Source organism: Lagenorhynchus albirostris, chromosome 13 (assembly GCF_949774975.1).
Source record: "Lagenorhynchus albirostris chromosome 13, mLagAlb1.1, whole genome shotgun sequence".
Taxonomy (NCBI): Eukaryota; Metazoa; Chordata; class Mammalia; order Artiodactyla; family Delphinidae; genus Lagenorhynchus; species Lagenorhynchus albirostris.
The window spans coordinates 29,538,641-29,557,184 of NC_083107.1; the positions used below are offsets into that span (position 1 = coordinate 29,538,641).

The following is an 18,544-nucleotide window of genomic DNA, read 5'->3' on the forward strand; positions in this document are numbered from 1 at the left end:
AGTCACAGCCTCTCAAGGGCACACTGTCCCCTATGGATGGTCCCTAGGGAACCTATAATTCTTCCATTCTCTGCCCAGAATGTCTTCCCTCTGTCCCCTCTACTTCCCCAAATTCCAGCACCAGGGGCCAGCTCAAGGCTACAAATCCTTGAAAGAACCACTCAGGTAGCTCCTGCCCATACACATCCTCTCTCAGGGACATATGGCTGCATGCTACCTTGTTCTCGGCCTCAACGGCCTGTGGCGGGATGGGGTGGAGTGGTCTGGGGGTACTGGTGGTGATAGATAACCAGGTGCCCCACAGCAAAGACCCATCTTCACTGTCAGCATCAGACCAGATGCACGAAAGCCCGCTGATCTTGACAACGTGCCGCCTGAGAACGTGGGGTGGCTGTGCTCCCGCGGCAGGCGTCCCGACAATCCAGCGTTCTCTCGGATGGGGGCGCAGGTGGGAAATCTGGTTGAACAAATTCTTCGCTCGATTCTGGGGAGCACTTTCCTTGGGCCAAGTCTTGACAGGGGCAGGTGAAGCTCGCAGGTCCCGTTCCGGGTCGAGTCTCAGCGCCTTGCCCGGGAGAGCCCCCGGCAGCTGCCGTTGGCGCAAGTGACAGACGCCAGGGCCGCTCCGCTCCCCTGCCTGGCTAGAAGCGGCCACTGCGCCCGGCCGCTCGGGCTCCGCACTGAGCTGCTAGTCTGAGGGTGGTGTCTGAAATCAGGCGCTTCCTGCCTTTCCCTCGGCCTGGGTGCCCGGCCCGCGCCGCGGACTCGGAGATTCCCGGGTCGCGCCGCGCCGCGCCGCGCCGCGCCGCCCCGCCCCGCCCCGCCCCGCCCCGCCCGGCCCGGCACGGTGCGCGCAGTCTCCCAGCCCCTGCTCCAACCCCACCCCCGCTCCACCCCCACCCCCCTGCCCCTAGAGGGGCCCCCCCAACCGGGGCGCGAAGGTGGTCCGCCAGGCCCAGTAGCCGAGTGGCGGAGGTGACGGTAACCGTCTTCCCGTTTCCGCCCGGCCGCCGGCGCGGCGAGGCGAGTGCCAGCAGAGGCGCGCGGTCCTCCCTCCGCCCGCCCGCGCCGGGGGCTGGCCCTGCCTAGCCGGCGCCTTTTTCCCCCGCACCGCGGCGCCGCTTCGCCACTTGGGCACCTCAGGTAGGGCAGGAGGCTGGAGTGCCTGCCGCCTGCCGCCCGTAAAATGGTTACCTCGGCTGGACAGCTCGCCCTCTTCGTGCTGGGTACGTACGCTGCCTACTGCGCGCCCGGTGGCACCTGCCCTCCGCGACACCCCGCTTTCCCCTGTCCCCTCCACTTCTCTCTCCCGGGGGTGTTCTGCGCCCGCCTAGGAGAGGAGAGGGCGGCGAATTCTTTTCGAGGCTTGAAGGCTGGGAGGCAAGGGGAGCCACTCGGGCTTACTAGGAATTGGGGGAGCCTATTCCAAAGAGGGGGACCGTCGAGCGCTCAGGCTTTCCCCGGTAAGTGGCCGCCGGGCGGTGCGTGAGAACACCCGCCGGGGAAGGAGGAGCGGTGGGTGAACGGGCTTGAGCTTTAATCCGCCTTCTCTGTGTGCTCGTACACTTGCCCACACCTACCTGCTTACCTGGCTGCCTCCAAGCCAGTCTTCACCGGCGTCGGTAGAGCGTAGACTCGCGGAGGGTGGCCAGCGTCCGACCCTCCGGCCGGACCTTGGCTGCTTCCCTTTCGTACCCGCCGCCTACCCGTGAGCCCCAGCGACCGGCAGATGTTCACCATCAGCAGCGGCGCCTCAGTCTTCTAACTTTGAGAGTTCTCGAGCTTTGGGGGTGGATTTTTGTGCGGATTAATTGTTGTTTTAATTAACTTCCCTTGGAGAAGTGGTTTAAGTGTCAGCCGAGGGCAGGAGTGAAACCCTAGACGAAGCGCTGCTGATTTCCTTTGAGTTTATTCTTGGAAGAGAACGAGGGATGGGGGAAGGGAGGGGAAGTTAAACCCGGCAAACCCGAGTCGGGTCTGGGGAGCCGGTGAGATTTTCGACGGTGAAGGTCACTGCCCGGCCGGCTCTTGCCCCTCGCGGCGCCGGGTCCCGTGTTGAGATAGCAGATTGACAGCCCAGGTGTCCTGGTTACTGCCGTAGCTTCCGTGAAATGAATTGTTCAGTCCCTATCTCCTGCGTTTAACCCTGTAAAGCAAGTTGCTCCCTACAAGATCATTTATTAGAGCGTGAGAAAAGCTATAGAACCCCTGCCTGCAAAATGCCCAGAGCCGCAGCCCCACCCAGTTCCGTGTACAGTTTCAGGGGGTTCACGGACCCGCCCGTAATCCTGCCCATGAAACGCTGATTAAGAACCGCAGCAGAAGTGGAGGCATCATATAAGGGAAATACAGAGCAGCCGTGGAACGGGATTCTACAGCTGCTCCGAGGTGTACCCTCACCTGAAACTCCCCAACAGGTGGCATGACTCTGAGTGGCTTTTTTTTTCTTTTCCCAAGACCATTTTATATTTTTGTATTGATGGTTCTAATTTTAGATTTTTTGTTAAAGCAGTAAAACATTACCAATACAGTAGAAGCCTCCTGTATTTGAGTCCCTATGTAATGTTTTTTGCAAATGCTAATAGTAATAATATTAATAGCTAACACTCTTTGAGCACTTACTCTGTACCAGATACTGTTCTAAGTGCTGTGCATGTATTAACTCATTTAATTTTCACACCAACCTGATGAAGAAAGTATTATCGTCCCCATTTTATGGAGGAGGAAAGTGAAGCACATGGTCCCACAGTTAGTAGGTAGTTGGGCCAGAATTACGAGAGTGTGGAAGGAATGTGTATATTAAAAGTCACCGAACTGTGGTCACTGTAGTTCCATCTCCTAGGTTTGGGACTGTTCCTCGAGTCGAGATGGGTGGAATACCCTGGAGATTATTTTAATTGGGTTTTCTTTTGGACTCTCAGGATCTCAAGGCGGTCTTAGGTTATTCAGTGAAAATCAGAGGCAAGAAACAATGAAGGTAAGCAAATTTGAGGAAGCTTTGTAAAGTTGCCCCTGCCTCCCCCCCCCACCCCCCCGCCATCATACTATACTTGCCCATGAAGACTGCATTCATTCATCATGGAATTTTTCTCTTTTGCCTGAGTTCAACTTGATCTTTGTTTCCTCCCTTAAGAAAAAGATGTATAAATTTGCAAAGGTTGATCAATATGTGAAAGCTGGCTCATACAGGTCCAAACTATGAGCAGTTGAAAAAAGTAGAGGAAAAGAAGGCAGGAGGAACTTACACCAGTGAGGATTCCTGTTTATTTATATTGCTTTAAAAAAAAAAAAAGCCATTGAACTTGGCCAAAAGTAGCCAATGTCGTTCTGTACATTGACGACCGCTTCTGCCTCCCACCTCCCTTTCTGCTAGATTACTAAATACCTGTCAGTGCCATGTGCATCTTTATTCTGCACATTTCCTCCAGAGCTGCTTTCCTCGCTAATTTTTCTTAAATTAGTTAAAGGCAGTTCCAGGCAAATCAGCCAGTGTTCCATCAGTAATCAAGATCTAGAAAACCGGGATCTTTTCCCTCCTTCCCCACCTCCATGGGAACGGTCTGAGAAGGAACTGTTAGGAGTCTCAGCTGATTCTTCTGATTACTTGATTGATGTTTTGGCCAAGAGAATGTGGAGACTGTTGCTTAAGTGGCAACATTGGGAACATAATCTAGGTTCCTGTGGTGGCTGCGCTCCCATGTCAGGTTTCCGTCCTTGGCAAAGCAAACCTCACAGGGGCTTGGCTTCTCCAGTCCCAGGTCCTCCCTGTGTCAAGGGAGCAAGATGTGTAATCTTGGGCAAGTTACTTAGCTTCCTTGTGCCTTGTTTTCCTCATCTGTAAAATGGTGATATTAATAGGATCACTGAATATAGTTAATGAACCTAGAATGGTGCCTAGCACGTAGTAAGAGTTTAATCAATCATCGTCATTGTCACTTTGAACCTCATAGAATTCCAGGTATCATTGCAGGTTATGTCCATTCTGTAACTGAGAGTTTGTCTTACTTATCTCATTTTCCATCTCCCCACCCTTCCTAAGACAGAAAATACCACCTAAACTAAAAACCTACTCAGAGATTTTAGCGAATATCGTTTGGCAGATGACAACTTCAGGAAAGTTTGGGAGTTCTTTTGGACCTTGTGAATTCTTTAATTTTTGATGCAGAACATTTGTATTTCCTCCTTACTGTTCAGTGGTCAGTTGTTTATTGAAGTCAGCACTAAGTTCCAGTATTCTTATCTATAAAGTGAGAATAATAAAACTACCCACTTCACAGGTTGTTATGAGAATAAAATGAGATGGTAAATGTGGAAGCTATTTATAAACTTTAAAAATAAATAAAAATAAATCTTAACACTACACACAAAATGACATTGATTTTATAATGGGTCTTATCATCCAGAAAAAAAGCATTATTATTTTTATGGCAGCTCCCAGAAGTAGGACTAAATGTAGGCTAAAGAAGGATGTCCTAGGACACGAAATGCCATGAAGGATGGGTAGAGAGGAAACAGGTCAGCTTCCCTGTGGATTCAGGGCTGAGGGACCAGCAGGGGGCATGAAGTAAGACGGCTCTCTTCTCCATTACTTGGTAATGTTGTCTTTCAGAGTGAACAGTGGAGGTTTGCCCAGGACACATGTTTTCATTATTGGGCAGCTGAAATTAGGGAAAGTTCACTTTGAACAAGGGCTGTAAAGGTGTATATGGAAGGCTTAGAGCCTGAGTTTCCTGTATTTACTTTTCCAAAATCTGATTTCCTAGGATAAAGTGATCTTTCTGTAAATACTCAGTGTCCCCTGCAAAGGAGACCTTTCTTATAGGAGTAAATGATGCTTCATATTCCTGTGGTAACATATGAAAAATAGATGGTTTTTCCATTAGACCTATCTCTAAAGGCCTTTTGAAAGTATGTTTTGAACAAGGCCCTGCTCTTTGGGCTGCCCACTAAAAGGGACAGGGGATGGGAAGTGGAGGTTGGGTCAAACAAAATGGAACTGGCCTGACACACTGAATTGGGCATCTTGTGCCTGGTTTCACACTCACAACCTCTGTAGTGTGTTCCACAGCAGTATCCTCAAATTACAACCACTTGGAGAGCTTGGTCAACCAGATGGCTGGGCAGGAGGTGGGAGAGTTTGCCTGTGTAAAGAGTTCCCCAGTGTGGTTTGTGCTGCTGGTGGGGAGGAGAGTAAAGGGGACACTCTGAGACCCATCGCTCTACAGTTGGTGCTGTTAGGGAAGCTTCCAGCTTAATGAGTTGCATTTTGTCTAACGAGTTGCATTTTGCGTTTGATGTTTTAAATGCTGCCGTGGGTTTCTGAGCATTATTAAAGGCACTTCTACGGCCTGTCTTGTTTACCAGAGCAGAGTTAGAAGTCGTGCTGAGAACTCTTACCTGTTCTAAATGTTCTTGTGCTCTACCTATGGAAAATGTAATAATCCCATGTTATTAAACTCCAGCTGACCAAAGCTAATCATGTCATACTTTCTTTTGTGTGGATCACCAAAAATTGACTGTTGTGTTGCTGTCATTTCAAATATTTTTCATCCCCTCATTTTAAAGTATGAACTTAATTCAATGCTCAAGCTAGTATGTGTTAGATGGCATCTAGATAGAGGATTGGGGCACTTTTATGGTGACTTCTGTTTTGCTTTTTTTTTTTCCCTGTGAAATGTCAAGTATAAAAATCTTTTGTAGAATCAGGAAAGCCAGAAATCTAGGCTACCAGAACCATCTCTTAGGAGCTCTTCATTTTAAGCCCAAGGCACATTCCCTTTAGACCCTCTCTAAAAATTTGGGTAAATTCTTCTGAGGCATTAGGAATTAGTTGTATTAAATATGACTTGAATAGTTGTTACTTGGGCTTAGAAAAAGTAGGAAGTTTATTGAAATGGAATTTTATGTATTTGCTAGTATTTTTCTTTCTCTTTTAAGTCAGAGGAAACAAAATTTTCTTTCACTTCCCTAGTCTAGTGTGTTATATGCCCAGTAGTTTTGTCCTTAATATTCTGCTGTCCTCTTACCTTGAAAAGCTTTTAGTTTTCCCCACCTTAGAATTTACACTTCTCAAGTACTTGCAGATGGTTAGGGCTTCCTCTAGGAGAGATTTGACAAATAACTCCCTTCTATAACAAGCTTGTATAACTTTGTATAACTCCAGCCTGCTGTTGCCTTTCCTCTTTTGGTTTTAATTTTTGAATGTGTTAACTTTTCTGGCTGGGAACCTCAACAGCGTGTCCTGACCCCTCCAAGTCCTGCCTTCAACTAACATTGGCTGGTACTTGCCCCCTCTTCCCTTCTAGTTTGAGGGCTTCTTGAGGACAGAGCCCCTTGGTCTTCATCTTTGCCTTTGGCACCCTGAGCACAGGCCGACCTTCAGGGGAGACCAGTGAGCACTTGATGACTCCTTGGGGTGCCCCATACTGAATACTCCAAGTGTGGACTCAGTTGGCAAACACTTGGCTGGGTAGGTAACCTTTATCCTGAAAACCTCTTCATTATGATAATCAAGAGTGGTTGCATATAAATTCTTCTATACAACTAGTTTTCAGAGAGTGTTTTATTGTTTTTTTAAAATAGATTATGATTTGTTTTGATTGCAAAAACATATTTTTTTTCTCTAGAACATAGAAAATTCAGGAAAGCATAAGAGAAAAGTTATTTTAGTGGCCTGTAATTCCACCACCCAAAGATAACTATGATTAACATTCCATTGCACAGCCCGATGGATTAATGTATAGGTCAATAGATATTCTTTAAAAACTTGTATGAATTCCAAGAGGCTCACACTGTTTAACTTATTTTTGTAACTTAACCATCTTTCATGATAAACATTTTTATATCATTTAACATTCACCCATAACATCATTCTTAGTGGCTGGGAAATAATCCCTTGATTATGTTTACTATAATTTTGAAGCCCTTTGGACATACAGATTTTTCTTATTTCTCACTGTTATGAATAATCCACACAGTGTTGTTGGGAATATAAATGGATACAACTTCTCTTGGAAGTCAACGTGACAATAGCTATCAATTTTACGTGGGTATAATTTGGGTCACCAGTTTCACTTTTTGATATATATGCTACAAAAATACTTGTCTAAAAGTGTGAAGAAAAATGTAAAGGGGGATGATTGTTGACTTGTTTATAATAGTAAACAAGTTGCCAGTAAAAAAGTTGCCAGTACCACACTGTTATAGTTTATTTTTTATTTATTTATTTTTTTTGCGGTACGCGGGCCTCTCACTGTTGTGGCCTCTCCCTTTGCGGAGCACAGGCTCCGGACACGCAGGCTCAGTGGCCATGGCTCACGGGCCCAGCCGCTCCGCGGCATGTGGGATCTTCCCGGACCGGGGCACGAATCCACGTCCCCTGCATCGGCAGGCAGACTCTCAACCACTGCGCCACCGGAGAAGCCCTGATTAGTTTTTTATAGTAAGCATATATTAAATTTATAATGCTAAAGTCAAGGAACATAAATGACACAACAGACATTCTTGTATGTAAATGTTTGGCTCATCTTTGATTATTTAGGATAAGTTTCTAGAAATTGGCTTTTTCTCCCACCAGCAGTATATGAGTGCTTACTTTCTAGATTCTTCTATAACCAAAAGTTAGTTTTAACATTTACCAAGTTGATTGGAGAAAAAAAATCTTAGCCCAATTTCATATTTAATATTTGTTAGGGTGAGTAAGTTTGTGCGTCATTTATCATCTTGTTATTTGCATCTTAACCTTTCAAAATTCTTCTTACTGATGGATCAACCTTTTCTTAGAACTTTATAACACACTTTATGTAAAAAGGTTGTTAATACTTGGCAAGTGTTCATTTATTGTTTGTCTTTTACTGTTTTGTTTATGATATTTTTGACATGCCTAAGGTTTTTGTTTTTATGTAAGAGAAACTGTAAATCTTTCCCCTTAAGCTTTCTACCTTTGCTTGTATAATTAGGAAAACCTTCCCTATCCTAAGTTGAGGCAAACATTTACTTATTTTTTTCTTCTAATTCTTTAGTGGTCTCATTATATTGAACTAATCTACCTGTAAGTTATTCTAATGTATGGTGTGAGGTATCAATACAACTCATGTTTCATTTTTTTTTAAAACAGCCCACCAGTTAATATTGTCAATTGTCATTTGTGGAATAATCTATCCTTCCTACTGTGGTTTGAAATTCCATTTTTTTATCGTATGCTAAATTCTTCTAAACTTGAATCTGTTTGTGGGATTTCAGTTTGGTTCTTTTATTTTGTATTTTTGCCCTTGTTGTGAACTTGTTCATTCGGGTAGTCTACAAATATTTATTGAGCACCTATTCTGTGCTGCAGCTGCTTCTAGGTGCTAGGGAATCAGCCAAGACTGATCCCTGTTCTACGGATCTTGTATTGTAGTGGGCGAGACCTTTTCCACTGCTTTGTATTCTAATTGGTTACTGATATCTAAAAGCTTTTTTAAAAAATTATTTGTTTTTAACATCTTTATTGGAGTATAATTGCTTTACAATGGTGTGTTAGTTTCTGCTTTATAACAAAGTGAATCAACTATACATATACGTATATCCCCATATCTCTTCCCTCTTGCGTCTCCTACCCTCCCTATCCCACCCCTCTAGGTGGACACAAAGCACCGAGCTGATCTCCCTTTGCTACACGGCTGCTTCCCACTAGCTATCTATTTTACATTTAGTAGTGTATATATGTCCATGCCACTCTCTCACTTTGTCCCAGCTTACCCTCCCCCCTCCCCATGTCCTCAGGTCCATTCTCTAGTAGGTCTGTGTCTTTATTCCCATTCTGCCCCTAGGTTCTTCATAACCATTTTTTTTTTTTTAGATTCCGTATATATGTGTTAGCATACAGTATTTTTCTCTTTCTGACTTACTTCACTCAGTATGACAGACTCTAGGTCCATCCACCTCACTACAAATAACTCAATTTTGTTTCTTTTTATGGCTGAGTAATATTCCATTGTATATATGTGCCACATTTTCTTCATCCATTCATCTGTCGATGGACCCTTAGGTTGCTTCCATGTCTTGGCTATTGTAAATAGAGCTGCAGTGAACGTTGTGATACATGTCTCTTTTTGAATTATGGTTTTCTCAGGGTATATGCCCAGCAGTGGGATTGCTGGGTCGTATGGTAGTTCTATTTTTAGTTTTTTAAGGAACCTCCATACTGTTCTCCATAGTGGTGTCAGTTTACATTCCCACCAACAGTGCAGGAGGGTTCCCTTTTCTCCACACTCTCTCCAGCATTTATTGTTTGTAGTTTTTTTTTTTTTTTTGCGGTACGCAGGCCTCTCACCGTTGTGGCCTCTCGCGCTGCGGAGCACAGGCTCCAGACCCGCAGGCTCAGCGGCCATGGCTCACGGGCCCAGCGGCTCCGCAGCATGCGGGATCCTCCCGGACCGGGGCACGAACCCGCGTTCCCTGCATCGGCAGGCGGACTCTCAACCACTGCGCCACGAGGGAAGCCCCTGTTTGTAGATTTTTTGATGATGGCCATTCTGACTCGTGTGAGGTGATACCTCATTGTAGTTTTGATTTGCATTTCTCTATCTAAAAGCTTTTTAAGAATTATATTTACAGTTGACCCCTGAACAACACAAGGATTAGGGGGCCAACCCTCCAAAAATACACCTTTAATTTATGGTCGGCCCTCACATCACCGGTTTCTCCATTTCCAAGGTTCCCCATGGGCAGTCTCAATTACCCGGATCGTGTAGTAGTGTAGTATTTACTATCAAAACAAAACCTCACATATAAATGGACCCACACAGTTCAAACCTCTGTTGTTCAAGGATCAACTGTATTTTGTGATGGGTTTTGTTAATTTTAATAGTCTTTCAGTTGATTCAGGTTTCTTATGTAGATGATCATGTAATTTTGAATAGTGATAACTTTGCCTCTTTCCTTTTATATTTTCATCTCATTACTTTTTCTTACCATGCTGACTAGAACTTTAAGAACAACATTTTTTTAAAGGCAGTAGATATCCTTGTATTTTTCTTGATGTACTGCTATGTTTGTAACATTTAACTAAGTCACACAAGAGGCTGACTTTTCAGTTATTTATATATAATATACATATATATGTGACTGTATATTTGTATATTTATATATGCATATAAACTTTATCATGTTAGTAAAATATACTTCTCTTCATAACTTACTAAAAGATTTGGTATTTTGCTTTGTTTTTTGAAACAGGGGAGATAATGTGTTGTTGTTGTTGTTTTTCCAAATGTTTTGAGGATATTTATTGACTCAGTTAAATTAAAGGCATTCTTGGGGCTTCCCTGGTGGCGCAGTGGTTGAGAGTCCGCCTGCCGATGCAGGGGACGCGGGTTCATGCCCCAGTCTGGGAAGATCCCGCATGCTGTGGGGTGGCTGGGCCCGGGAGCCATGGCCGCTGAGCCTGTGCGTCCAGAGCCTATTGCTCCCCAACGGGAGAGACCACAGCAGTGAGAGGCCCACGTACCACAAAAAAAAAAAAAGAAAAAAATGAAAGCCATTCTTAAATTCCTGGAATGAACCTTCTTGGTTGTGTGGTATTATCCTCTGTATCTACTGCTAGATTTGATCTGTTCTGAAGTATTTGGGGCCTTTTTTCTTTTTTTGGTTTGGATATCAGTGTTATGTCAGCTTTCTAAAATAAATATTAAAATGTTCCATCTGCTTTACACTCTGGAGTAGCTGAAATATCATGGGAATCCAATGGTTCTGTGTAAGCTTGAAAGAAATTGCTTATGAAACTTCTGAGCTTGGTCCCTTTTTAGTGATCAGTTCAAGTTTTCTACTTCTTGAGGTGTTTTTGGTAATTATTTATTTTCCTCACAATCTATTCAATTCAGATTTCTAAAGCTTTAGCACAGATTTATAAATGATCTCCTTTTAATTAAAAATTTTTCTTTTGTACCTGCAACCTCAGTTAATATGACTTTACCAAATAAGAAACAAAGCAAACACTTAGCCCCCCCCAAATAAAATATATTTTTAATTTGTTTTTCTTGATAATGATATTTTGAAGAAAAACCTCTTTTTAATCATCAACCAAATTCAAGTCAAAGCTTCATATTTGATGGTCTGTTTGCATAAATGCATGTGCCAGGGTCGTTGTAATAATGCCATTTCTGATTTGGATGACGCATGGCACTGTGATTTCTAGCAGAGGCTGCTAAGTAGCTTCCTGATGGTTTCTTAAGCTTTCAAAAGTTTAAAAACCTCCAGATACGCTATTGTGTCCATTAGATGTTACTGTAGTGTTTGGAGCAAATGGGACATTTCTGTTGTTTGTTCCTTTGCTTTTTGTTTATTTTTTTCACTTGTTTTTAAGATCAGTACTTCTAGGTAAAAAAATGTTGGGTTCTGACAAAGAGACCATGTCTTCCTCTTGGATTTTAGGCCTCTAATCTGAGTTTGAATGAGGTTAGTAAACAATTCTCCTGGGTGCTTAGAGAATAGATATACCTTGATGGCTCTTCCGTCATCTCTTTCCAGGGCTGAGGCACTCTCTGGGTAACTACTATACTTCCAAGAGGTACGGGAGATTAACTGGCTAAATGGTACACGTAAAGTGGTGACAGAAAAGCAGCCAAAGCTGATAAACGAGCGGTTTGCAATTACACACTCTGCTCCCCTCCCTCTGCCAGGCCTTGGCAGCAGGGAAAACACAAACTTAGGAGACTTTTCTTGGTTGAAAGAAAGCACGTAAGACTTGTAACTTTCACCGTGGCGGTGGCTTTGAGGAATTGGCATGTGAGCTGCCGAGGGACATAACCTGGTCACTTTATTTGTCACTGAGCTCAGCTGGAAACTCTGGGCTTGGGCACTTCTCACCTTGGACTGGTTTCTGGGTTACCACTTTGGCATTGAAGGAGCACATCAACAGGCCGGTTTGCATGCCGTACACACTCTCTGCTAGCACATTTGAACAATGACAGATGTTTTTGCACATAGCAGACCTTGGGTGTTATAATTAGAGTTTCAGGGGATGAATCATAGGTCCCTGAGCTAGAATGAAAGCAAGCCCGGGGCCTGAGCATTTTTTTAGGGAGGTGAGGTAAACTCATAGATCACATTGATGGGGAATCCTTCTGGATCTGGACTCTCCCTAAACCTCATCAGAGACTCCCAAGGCCCCCCCGACCCCCACAAAACAAACAAACAAACAAACAAACACATCTTTTGTACTGGCCCCAGTGCGGGCCACTTAGTGTTACCAGAACACACACCCTGTGGTCGCCACCTCCCATGTGGGCCATTCGGTACCCTCCTTTTCTGCCAGCCTCGCTAAATCCTAATCATTGTTTTTCCACAGCGAAATAGAAATCAGAATCTACAAACAAAAGTATCTAGAAAACACCCGCACATTCAGCTCCTCAGAGACATCTGCTTAATGAGGTTGAACTGTCAGGGATCTCACCAGATCCGTTTCTGTGTGTGGTTACAGATATATTTGTATATTCACTCTTCTTCCTTCAAAAATGGCATTTGGTATTTTTAAATCTGCTTTTCACTTACAGTGTATGGAGAAAATATTTCTGTGGCAAAGATACCAATGTATCTATCAATCTATTCTTAATGACTAACGCATTCCGTTACACAGCTCTGTCATTATTCATTTATCCACCCCTTATTGATAGAGATGTAGGTTGTTTCAAACTTTTAAATATTCAAACCTGAAATGAAAATGTTTACAGCTAAATATTACCAGCATCTTTGAATTATCTTCTATGGTCAAATCCCCAGAAATGGATTACTAGGTCAAAAGGTACACACTTTTTCACCTCTCAGTATGTTTTGACTATCTGCCTTCCAGAAAAGGTAGACAAATTTATACTCTGTCCTATGTGTGACTGCCTGTTTATCAGCAGCAAACTTACCTAGGATGAATATTATCATTTTCTAGACTTTGCTAATGACGTTGGCCAAATTGTATCTCCTTGTTTTAATTTGTGTTTCTTTGGCTAAAACCAAAGTTTGCTACAATTGAATGCTTCTTCATGTTTGTGTATTTGAATTTCTTTTCTTGGGACGTACCCATTTCTGTCCTCAGGTCACGTTTTGGGTGGGTGAATTATCTTCTCATTGATTTGTAAACAGTTTTATAAAAGATATATTAAATATTTTCTTTATTTTGTCATTTAAATTTACATGTATGTGTATGTTTGGGTTTACAGAAGTATGGTTTTGTTTCTGTTTTTAACTTTTAAGGACTTAAAATCTGTTCATTATTTCTTTGTGATTTCTACTTTTGTTTTGTGGTAGGAAGGGATTTGCTATGACTCTCTGATCTCTCATTTCCCCTTGTATTTTTATGTTGTTACTTTTTTGGACTTAAATTTCACTTCTTTGGGAATGCATTTTGGTGTCAGATGTGAGACAAAACTCTAACTTGCCTTTTTGTCGAAATGATCTGGTTCCTCAAACACCATTTGTTGGATTTATTCTCTACTCACTGATTTCGAATTCCACTTTTGTCACTTGAGACTTTCTTAGGCGTACTCGAGTCTTTTTGGAGTTTCTGTTCTGTTCCATTAATCTGAGGCTCACCCTTTAATGAACCATTCTTTGGGGCTGGTAATGTGTTATTGCCCCAGGAAGCTGGGGCAGAAAAATCTTGAGAAGTAGGCAGGCATTGGGGGGGCATTGAGTCTCACTGTCCTGAAAGGCATGGTGAACCTGCCTCTGCCCTCCTATCTTTTCTGGAACTTTGTGCTTTGCAGGAGTTGGGGGACATGAGGCAGGCCTGCAGTCCTCACTCCATGTGACATTCTGGTTAACGGACACTGTATATTTTCATGTCGCCTTCTCAAATGGGAGGACGGTGGGGTCTGCCATGGCATACCTGGAGCCACAGACCAAACCTGGCACATCTCCCAGGATATAGTAAAGGAAAGGATAGAGTAAAGGAAAGGAACTTCACTGGAAAGTCATAACATTGTTTTATATATTAAAACAAACTCAGATATATTAGCAAATAGAATGCAAGGTTGAAATGTCGTAATTAATTTTTCGGATACAAGACTCAAATAAATTATGATTTTTTTTTCACTTCGATTGTTTCAGGCTGTGCCCCCAGACTCTAGAGGAGCGGGTATGGGTTCCTTCTCTTTGCTATTTTGGGGGTTTTAATGGAAAAGTTTGAGAAGTACTGTCCCATGTGGATGACTAATTTTCAGATACTTAGAGCAGAGTAGTAACTAAAATGAATATCTTCATCATTCTTCTGCTTCCTTTGGATGTAATTTGCCTTTTTCTAAGTTTTCCTAAGGCAAAAACTTAATTATTGATTTTAGATTTTTCTTCTTTTCCGATATATTCATTCAGTGCTATAAATTTCCCTCTAGACACTGCTTTCACTTCATTCCACAAATTCTGATGAGTTGTGTTTCCATTTTTATTTACTTCAAAATACTTTCTGACTTCTCTTGAGATTTCTTCTTTAACCCATGTGTTATTTAGATTAATCTTCAGTATGTGGGGATTTTCTGGCTATATTTCTGTTATCAATTTCTAGTTTAACTCCTTTATTGTCTGAGAGCAGACATTGTATGATTTCTCTTCTTTTAAATGTGTCAGGATGTGTTTTATAGCCCAGAATGTGGTCTGTCTCAGTGAATGTTCATGTGAACTTGAGAAGAATGCATATTCTGCTGTCGTTGGGTGAAGGAGTCTATAGATATCCATTATATCCAGTTGGTTGATGGTGTCGTTGAGTTCAACTGTGTTCTTGTTTTCTGCCTGCTGGATTTGTCCATTTCTGAAAGAGGGGTGTTGAAATCTTCAGCTGTAATTGGGGTTTCATCTATCTCTATCTCTCCTTGTAGTTCTATTCATTTTTGCCTCATGTATTGTGATGTTTTGTTAGGTGCATACAGGTTAAAAATTGTTATGTAATTTCATCATTCTTTAATGATTCTTTAATGATTCAGGGTCTCCCAGTGCCTGAAAATCATCACTAGTAAATCCTTCATCCACATGTGGTACCTGTAGTTAATGCAAAACTTCCGTTACTACCTGCGAACGAGGAGAGCTTTCTTCCTTAGTTAAGCAGAACTCTATTTTAACTTTCCTTGTGGAGAGAGAAAAATATATAAAAGGCATTACTCCAGGTTCCTGGACTAGTGCTCTGTTAGGATCAAGGTGGTGGGACCTTCATTGACTGAAGCCATCCTTTCAAATCAGTTCTTATTTTGAACCCTCTGTAGGTTGTAGAAGGTTTTGGTGAATGGATTATGCCCCAGTGAATCACTTGAGAGTTAGAGATTTACACTTAGAAAAACATCAGCTCACTGTGGAATATTGATTTACTTTCTTGTGAAGTGCCCTTTTCCCCTACTGTGGAACAGAGGGAAAAATAAAAAGTCCTTTCAACTAAATTGGATTTTTTTGGATTTCAGATAAAAGGCAGGACATTTTTCTCTTAACAGTAATAACAGAGGCATTTGGAGTATCTCAGCTGTCATCCCATGTAGAATAGATCCAAGTGATGAAACAGTAGTTGTGATTTTTGTGAACTGGGCCTAACCTTTTATTCTTAATTCACCCAAGCTAGCTACTTTATTCACTTCTAGGGCCCAAGGGATGAATAACAAAACTAAGATCTGTCAGCTCAAAGTGAGGGATGCTGTTTGTTTGTTTGTTTAGGTTATTTTATACATGGATTGTTCACTTCCGCAAACACTTAACTGTGAATCAGACCGTCTGCTGGGTTTGATGATATTAAAGCAAAGAGGGCCATGACCTAGCCCTTGCCCCCAGCCCCTGAATTCTTTGTAGATTGTAGCAGAAGAAAACACACAGTTTTTCACAGTATGACATGAGGTACACATTGAATACCTTGGGCTCAAGAGGAGGGTCCTTGAGGGAATTCCCTGGTGGTCCAGTGTTTAGGACTCTGCACTCTCACTGCCGAGGACCCGGGCTCAATCCCTGGCTGGGGAACTAAAATCCCACAAGCTTTGTGGCGCGGCCAGAATGAAAAAAGAAAAGATGAGCGTTCTTGGTATGACGGGGCAAGGCACTCTTTGAGGAGATAATGGCCAGTACTTAGAACAGTGCCTGGCACATAGTAATTTCTTTAAGTGCCTTACATATTGCACACATTCCTTTAACCCATCTAGCAATCCTGTGACATACGGTGATGAGCCGCATTTTATAGGTGAGGAAACTGACGCACAAAAATGTCAAGTAACTTGCCGACGTTCCTACAGCCAGCAAGTGGCAGAACAAGGATTTGAACCCAGGACCCTTTCCTGCTGTCCTAGCCTTCCCGCTGTTCTGCTTCTCCAGGTCATCCATGGAAGGCTGTGGATACTGAAGTTCCTGGCATCAGTCACGTGTGAGAGTGCCGTTTTGGAGTAGACATTAAGTGTAATCAGGCTTTCAGACAGCTGCTCCCCTAAATAATATTTACCATATTGAGAGTAATTGCCATGAAGGTAATTGTCATGCTGGCTAAAAAGAAATATTACTACTTCACAATGCCATGAAATGTAAAGAAACAAGAGTGGTAGAGGTTTTATCCCCCCTTCTTCAATCAAAAGTTCAGATGTTCAGAAGACAGATAATCACATGAGGTGTGTGTGACTTAAAATATATTTTGTTGTGACCAGGGAGCCTCTAATAATAAATTTGAGACTTGATAGAATCTCGGATCAGAACAGAAAGAGCATTTACTGTTTCACTTGTGTGTAGGAACTTCATTCATTCAGCAGGTGGCATTTTTGATGGCCTTTGTACCTCTGAATAGACAGTTGAGTATCGGATGCCCAGGTGTTAGGACAGTGCCGCAGTGTGGACAGTCGACAAAGGTTGATTGAAGGTGATTTTTTTCCCTGTAGGTAAAGGTAATGGGGTCAGATGCACTGGCAATCAGTGTGTTACTAACACACAAAGCAGCCAGTGGGACAGACCTCTTTTGCAGTGAGTGAGCTTCTGAAAAAAAATGTGGGATTTAAAAAAATCTGTATCTTGTTTAAAGGACCTTATTTGATAATCTTTTCTAGAACAATCTCTCCTTAATTGGTTTGTAAATCTAAAGCATTCACATCTCTGGTTTGCCTGAAGTAGGTTGCCTCTACTGTGGCGACTCCTCTCAAGAAAAGGTTGACTAGTTGGGAATTGTGTTAAAGCCCATCCAGTTGGCCATGGGGGAGAAAAAGTTGATGTTTTAAGGGAGCCAAGAACCTAAACTCTCCCCCGAGAGTTACCCACACAGATAGTAGCTGCTTATGAAACTCCTGATATTCTCAGAGCAGAGGGCCTGCTTGCATTTTCCACGGTCTTCTCCACACTGGGCTGCAGGCTTCCTTGATCTTTGTTTGCATCTTCTAATGTCTTAGGGACCCGCTCTCTAACGTTTCTTCCTCTGATTGATGCTCTTTAGTTGTGACACTCAACAGGAGAGAAAAAAAGAAAGGTTTCACATTTTGGAACAGAGTAATCCTTTGGGGATACAATGTCTTCATCTTTTCAGCTTGTGCCTCAGAACCCAAGGAACCAAAATTGCACAGGGCTGGTGTGTGATAATGAGGAAAAGACTAGGGAAATAAGCCTAGCTGTTTTCCAGCAGGAAGAAAATAAACGTGCTTCAGCATTCACATGTGTGTTTTACCTACTAATCAGGGAACAACGCCTTCCGGCCATTTTCTGTGCTCCTGTGGGAAGAACCATGTGAAGCAGGGAGAGGGTTCTGCTCCAGTGGGTGACTGTGCACGGGCCAAGGATGGAGGGGCAGCCCCCACCGCTGAGAGCCCTCACACGCCCGCCCTGCAGATGGAGAGCTTATCTGAGCTCTCAGCCTTGCAAAGTGAACCACAGGGCTATGGGGGGGGTATGTTTTTTATCCTAAAGAAATAGGATATGATATGCACCTTCTCTTAAAAATATTTCCTTAAACAAGGCAGGTACCAGCCTGCAAGGTGAGACCCCCTTCTAGGTGTGTGGTCTTCATCCCTGAGCATGCTGTGACCCCAGAAGCCGGTCCTGGCCCAGCCAAGCATGTTCTCTGGGGACTGTGATGTCATCTGATTCTACTGTAAGCAGAGCCAAAGTGGGCACATGGCCTCACTGTTTGGCCTTGAAGATAAAGTCATCACCTTTTGTGAATGAGCATGTTTAGGTTCCCAGTAAGTTAATTAGAAAGCATTAAAGAAATCTGCATCGTTCTAACTACCCATCTCTGTGCTGCTCTTGGTCGTTTCCACTTTAGCCTCTTTTATCATCGGTTCAGTCATTGTTTTCGCCTGGGCTCTTTATCACCTGAGATATTTTCAGAGGCTACACAGGCAGAAATTTTCTGAAAATCTAGGGCTTTGATGTATATAAAAACCTTTTGCTTTGAGGAGGTGGACAAATTGGTGTGAAGAGTTATTGGTATTCTCTGGTACTGCCTCCCTTATCCTGGCGGAGAAAAGAAGAATCCACTTTCATTTGTAGCCATACCAACAGATGGCATCTTGCTCCATTGACAATAATTGTGTGCAAGGGTGTGGGAATGTGTGCATGTGTTTCATCTAGAGGTTTCGTT

General features: G+C 43.0%; 1 protein-coding gene across 1 annotated transcript in view; it reads left to right on the plus strand.

Moving 5' to 3' along the window:
* Positions 1-1,186: 1,186 nt before the first annotated feature.
* Positions 1,187-18,544, plus strand: part of TGFA (transforming growth factor alpha) — a 108,345-nt gene continuing 90,987 nt past the window's right edge. The window contains exons 1-2 of the mRNA XM_060168953.1: positions 1,187-1,226; positions 1,335-1,463. Of these exons, the coding sequence (XP_060024936.1) occupies positions 1,187-1,226; positions 1,335-1,463 (169 nt within the window). The remainder of the gene's footprint in view (positions 1,227-1,334; positions 1,464-18,544) is intronic.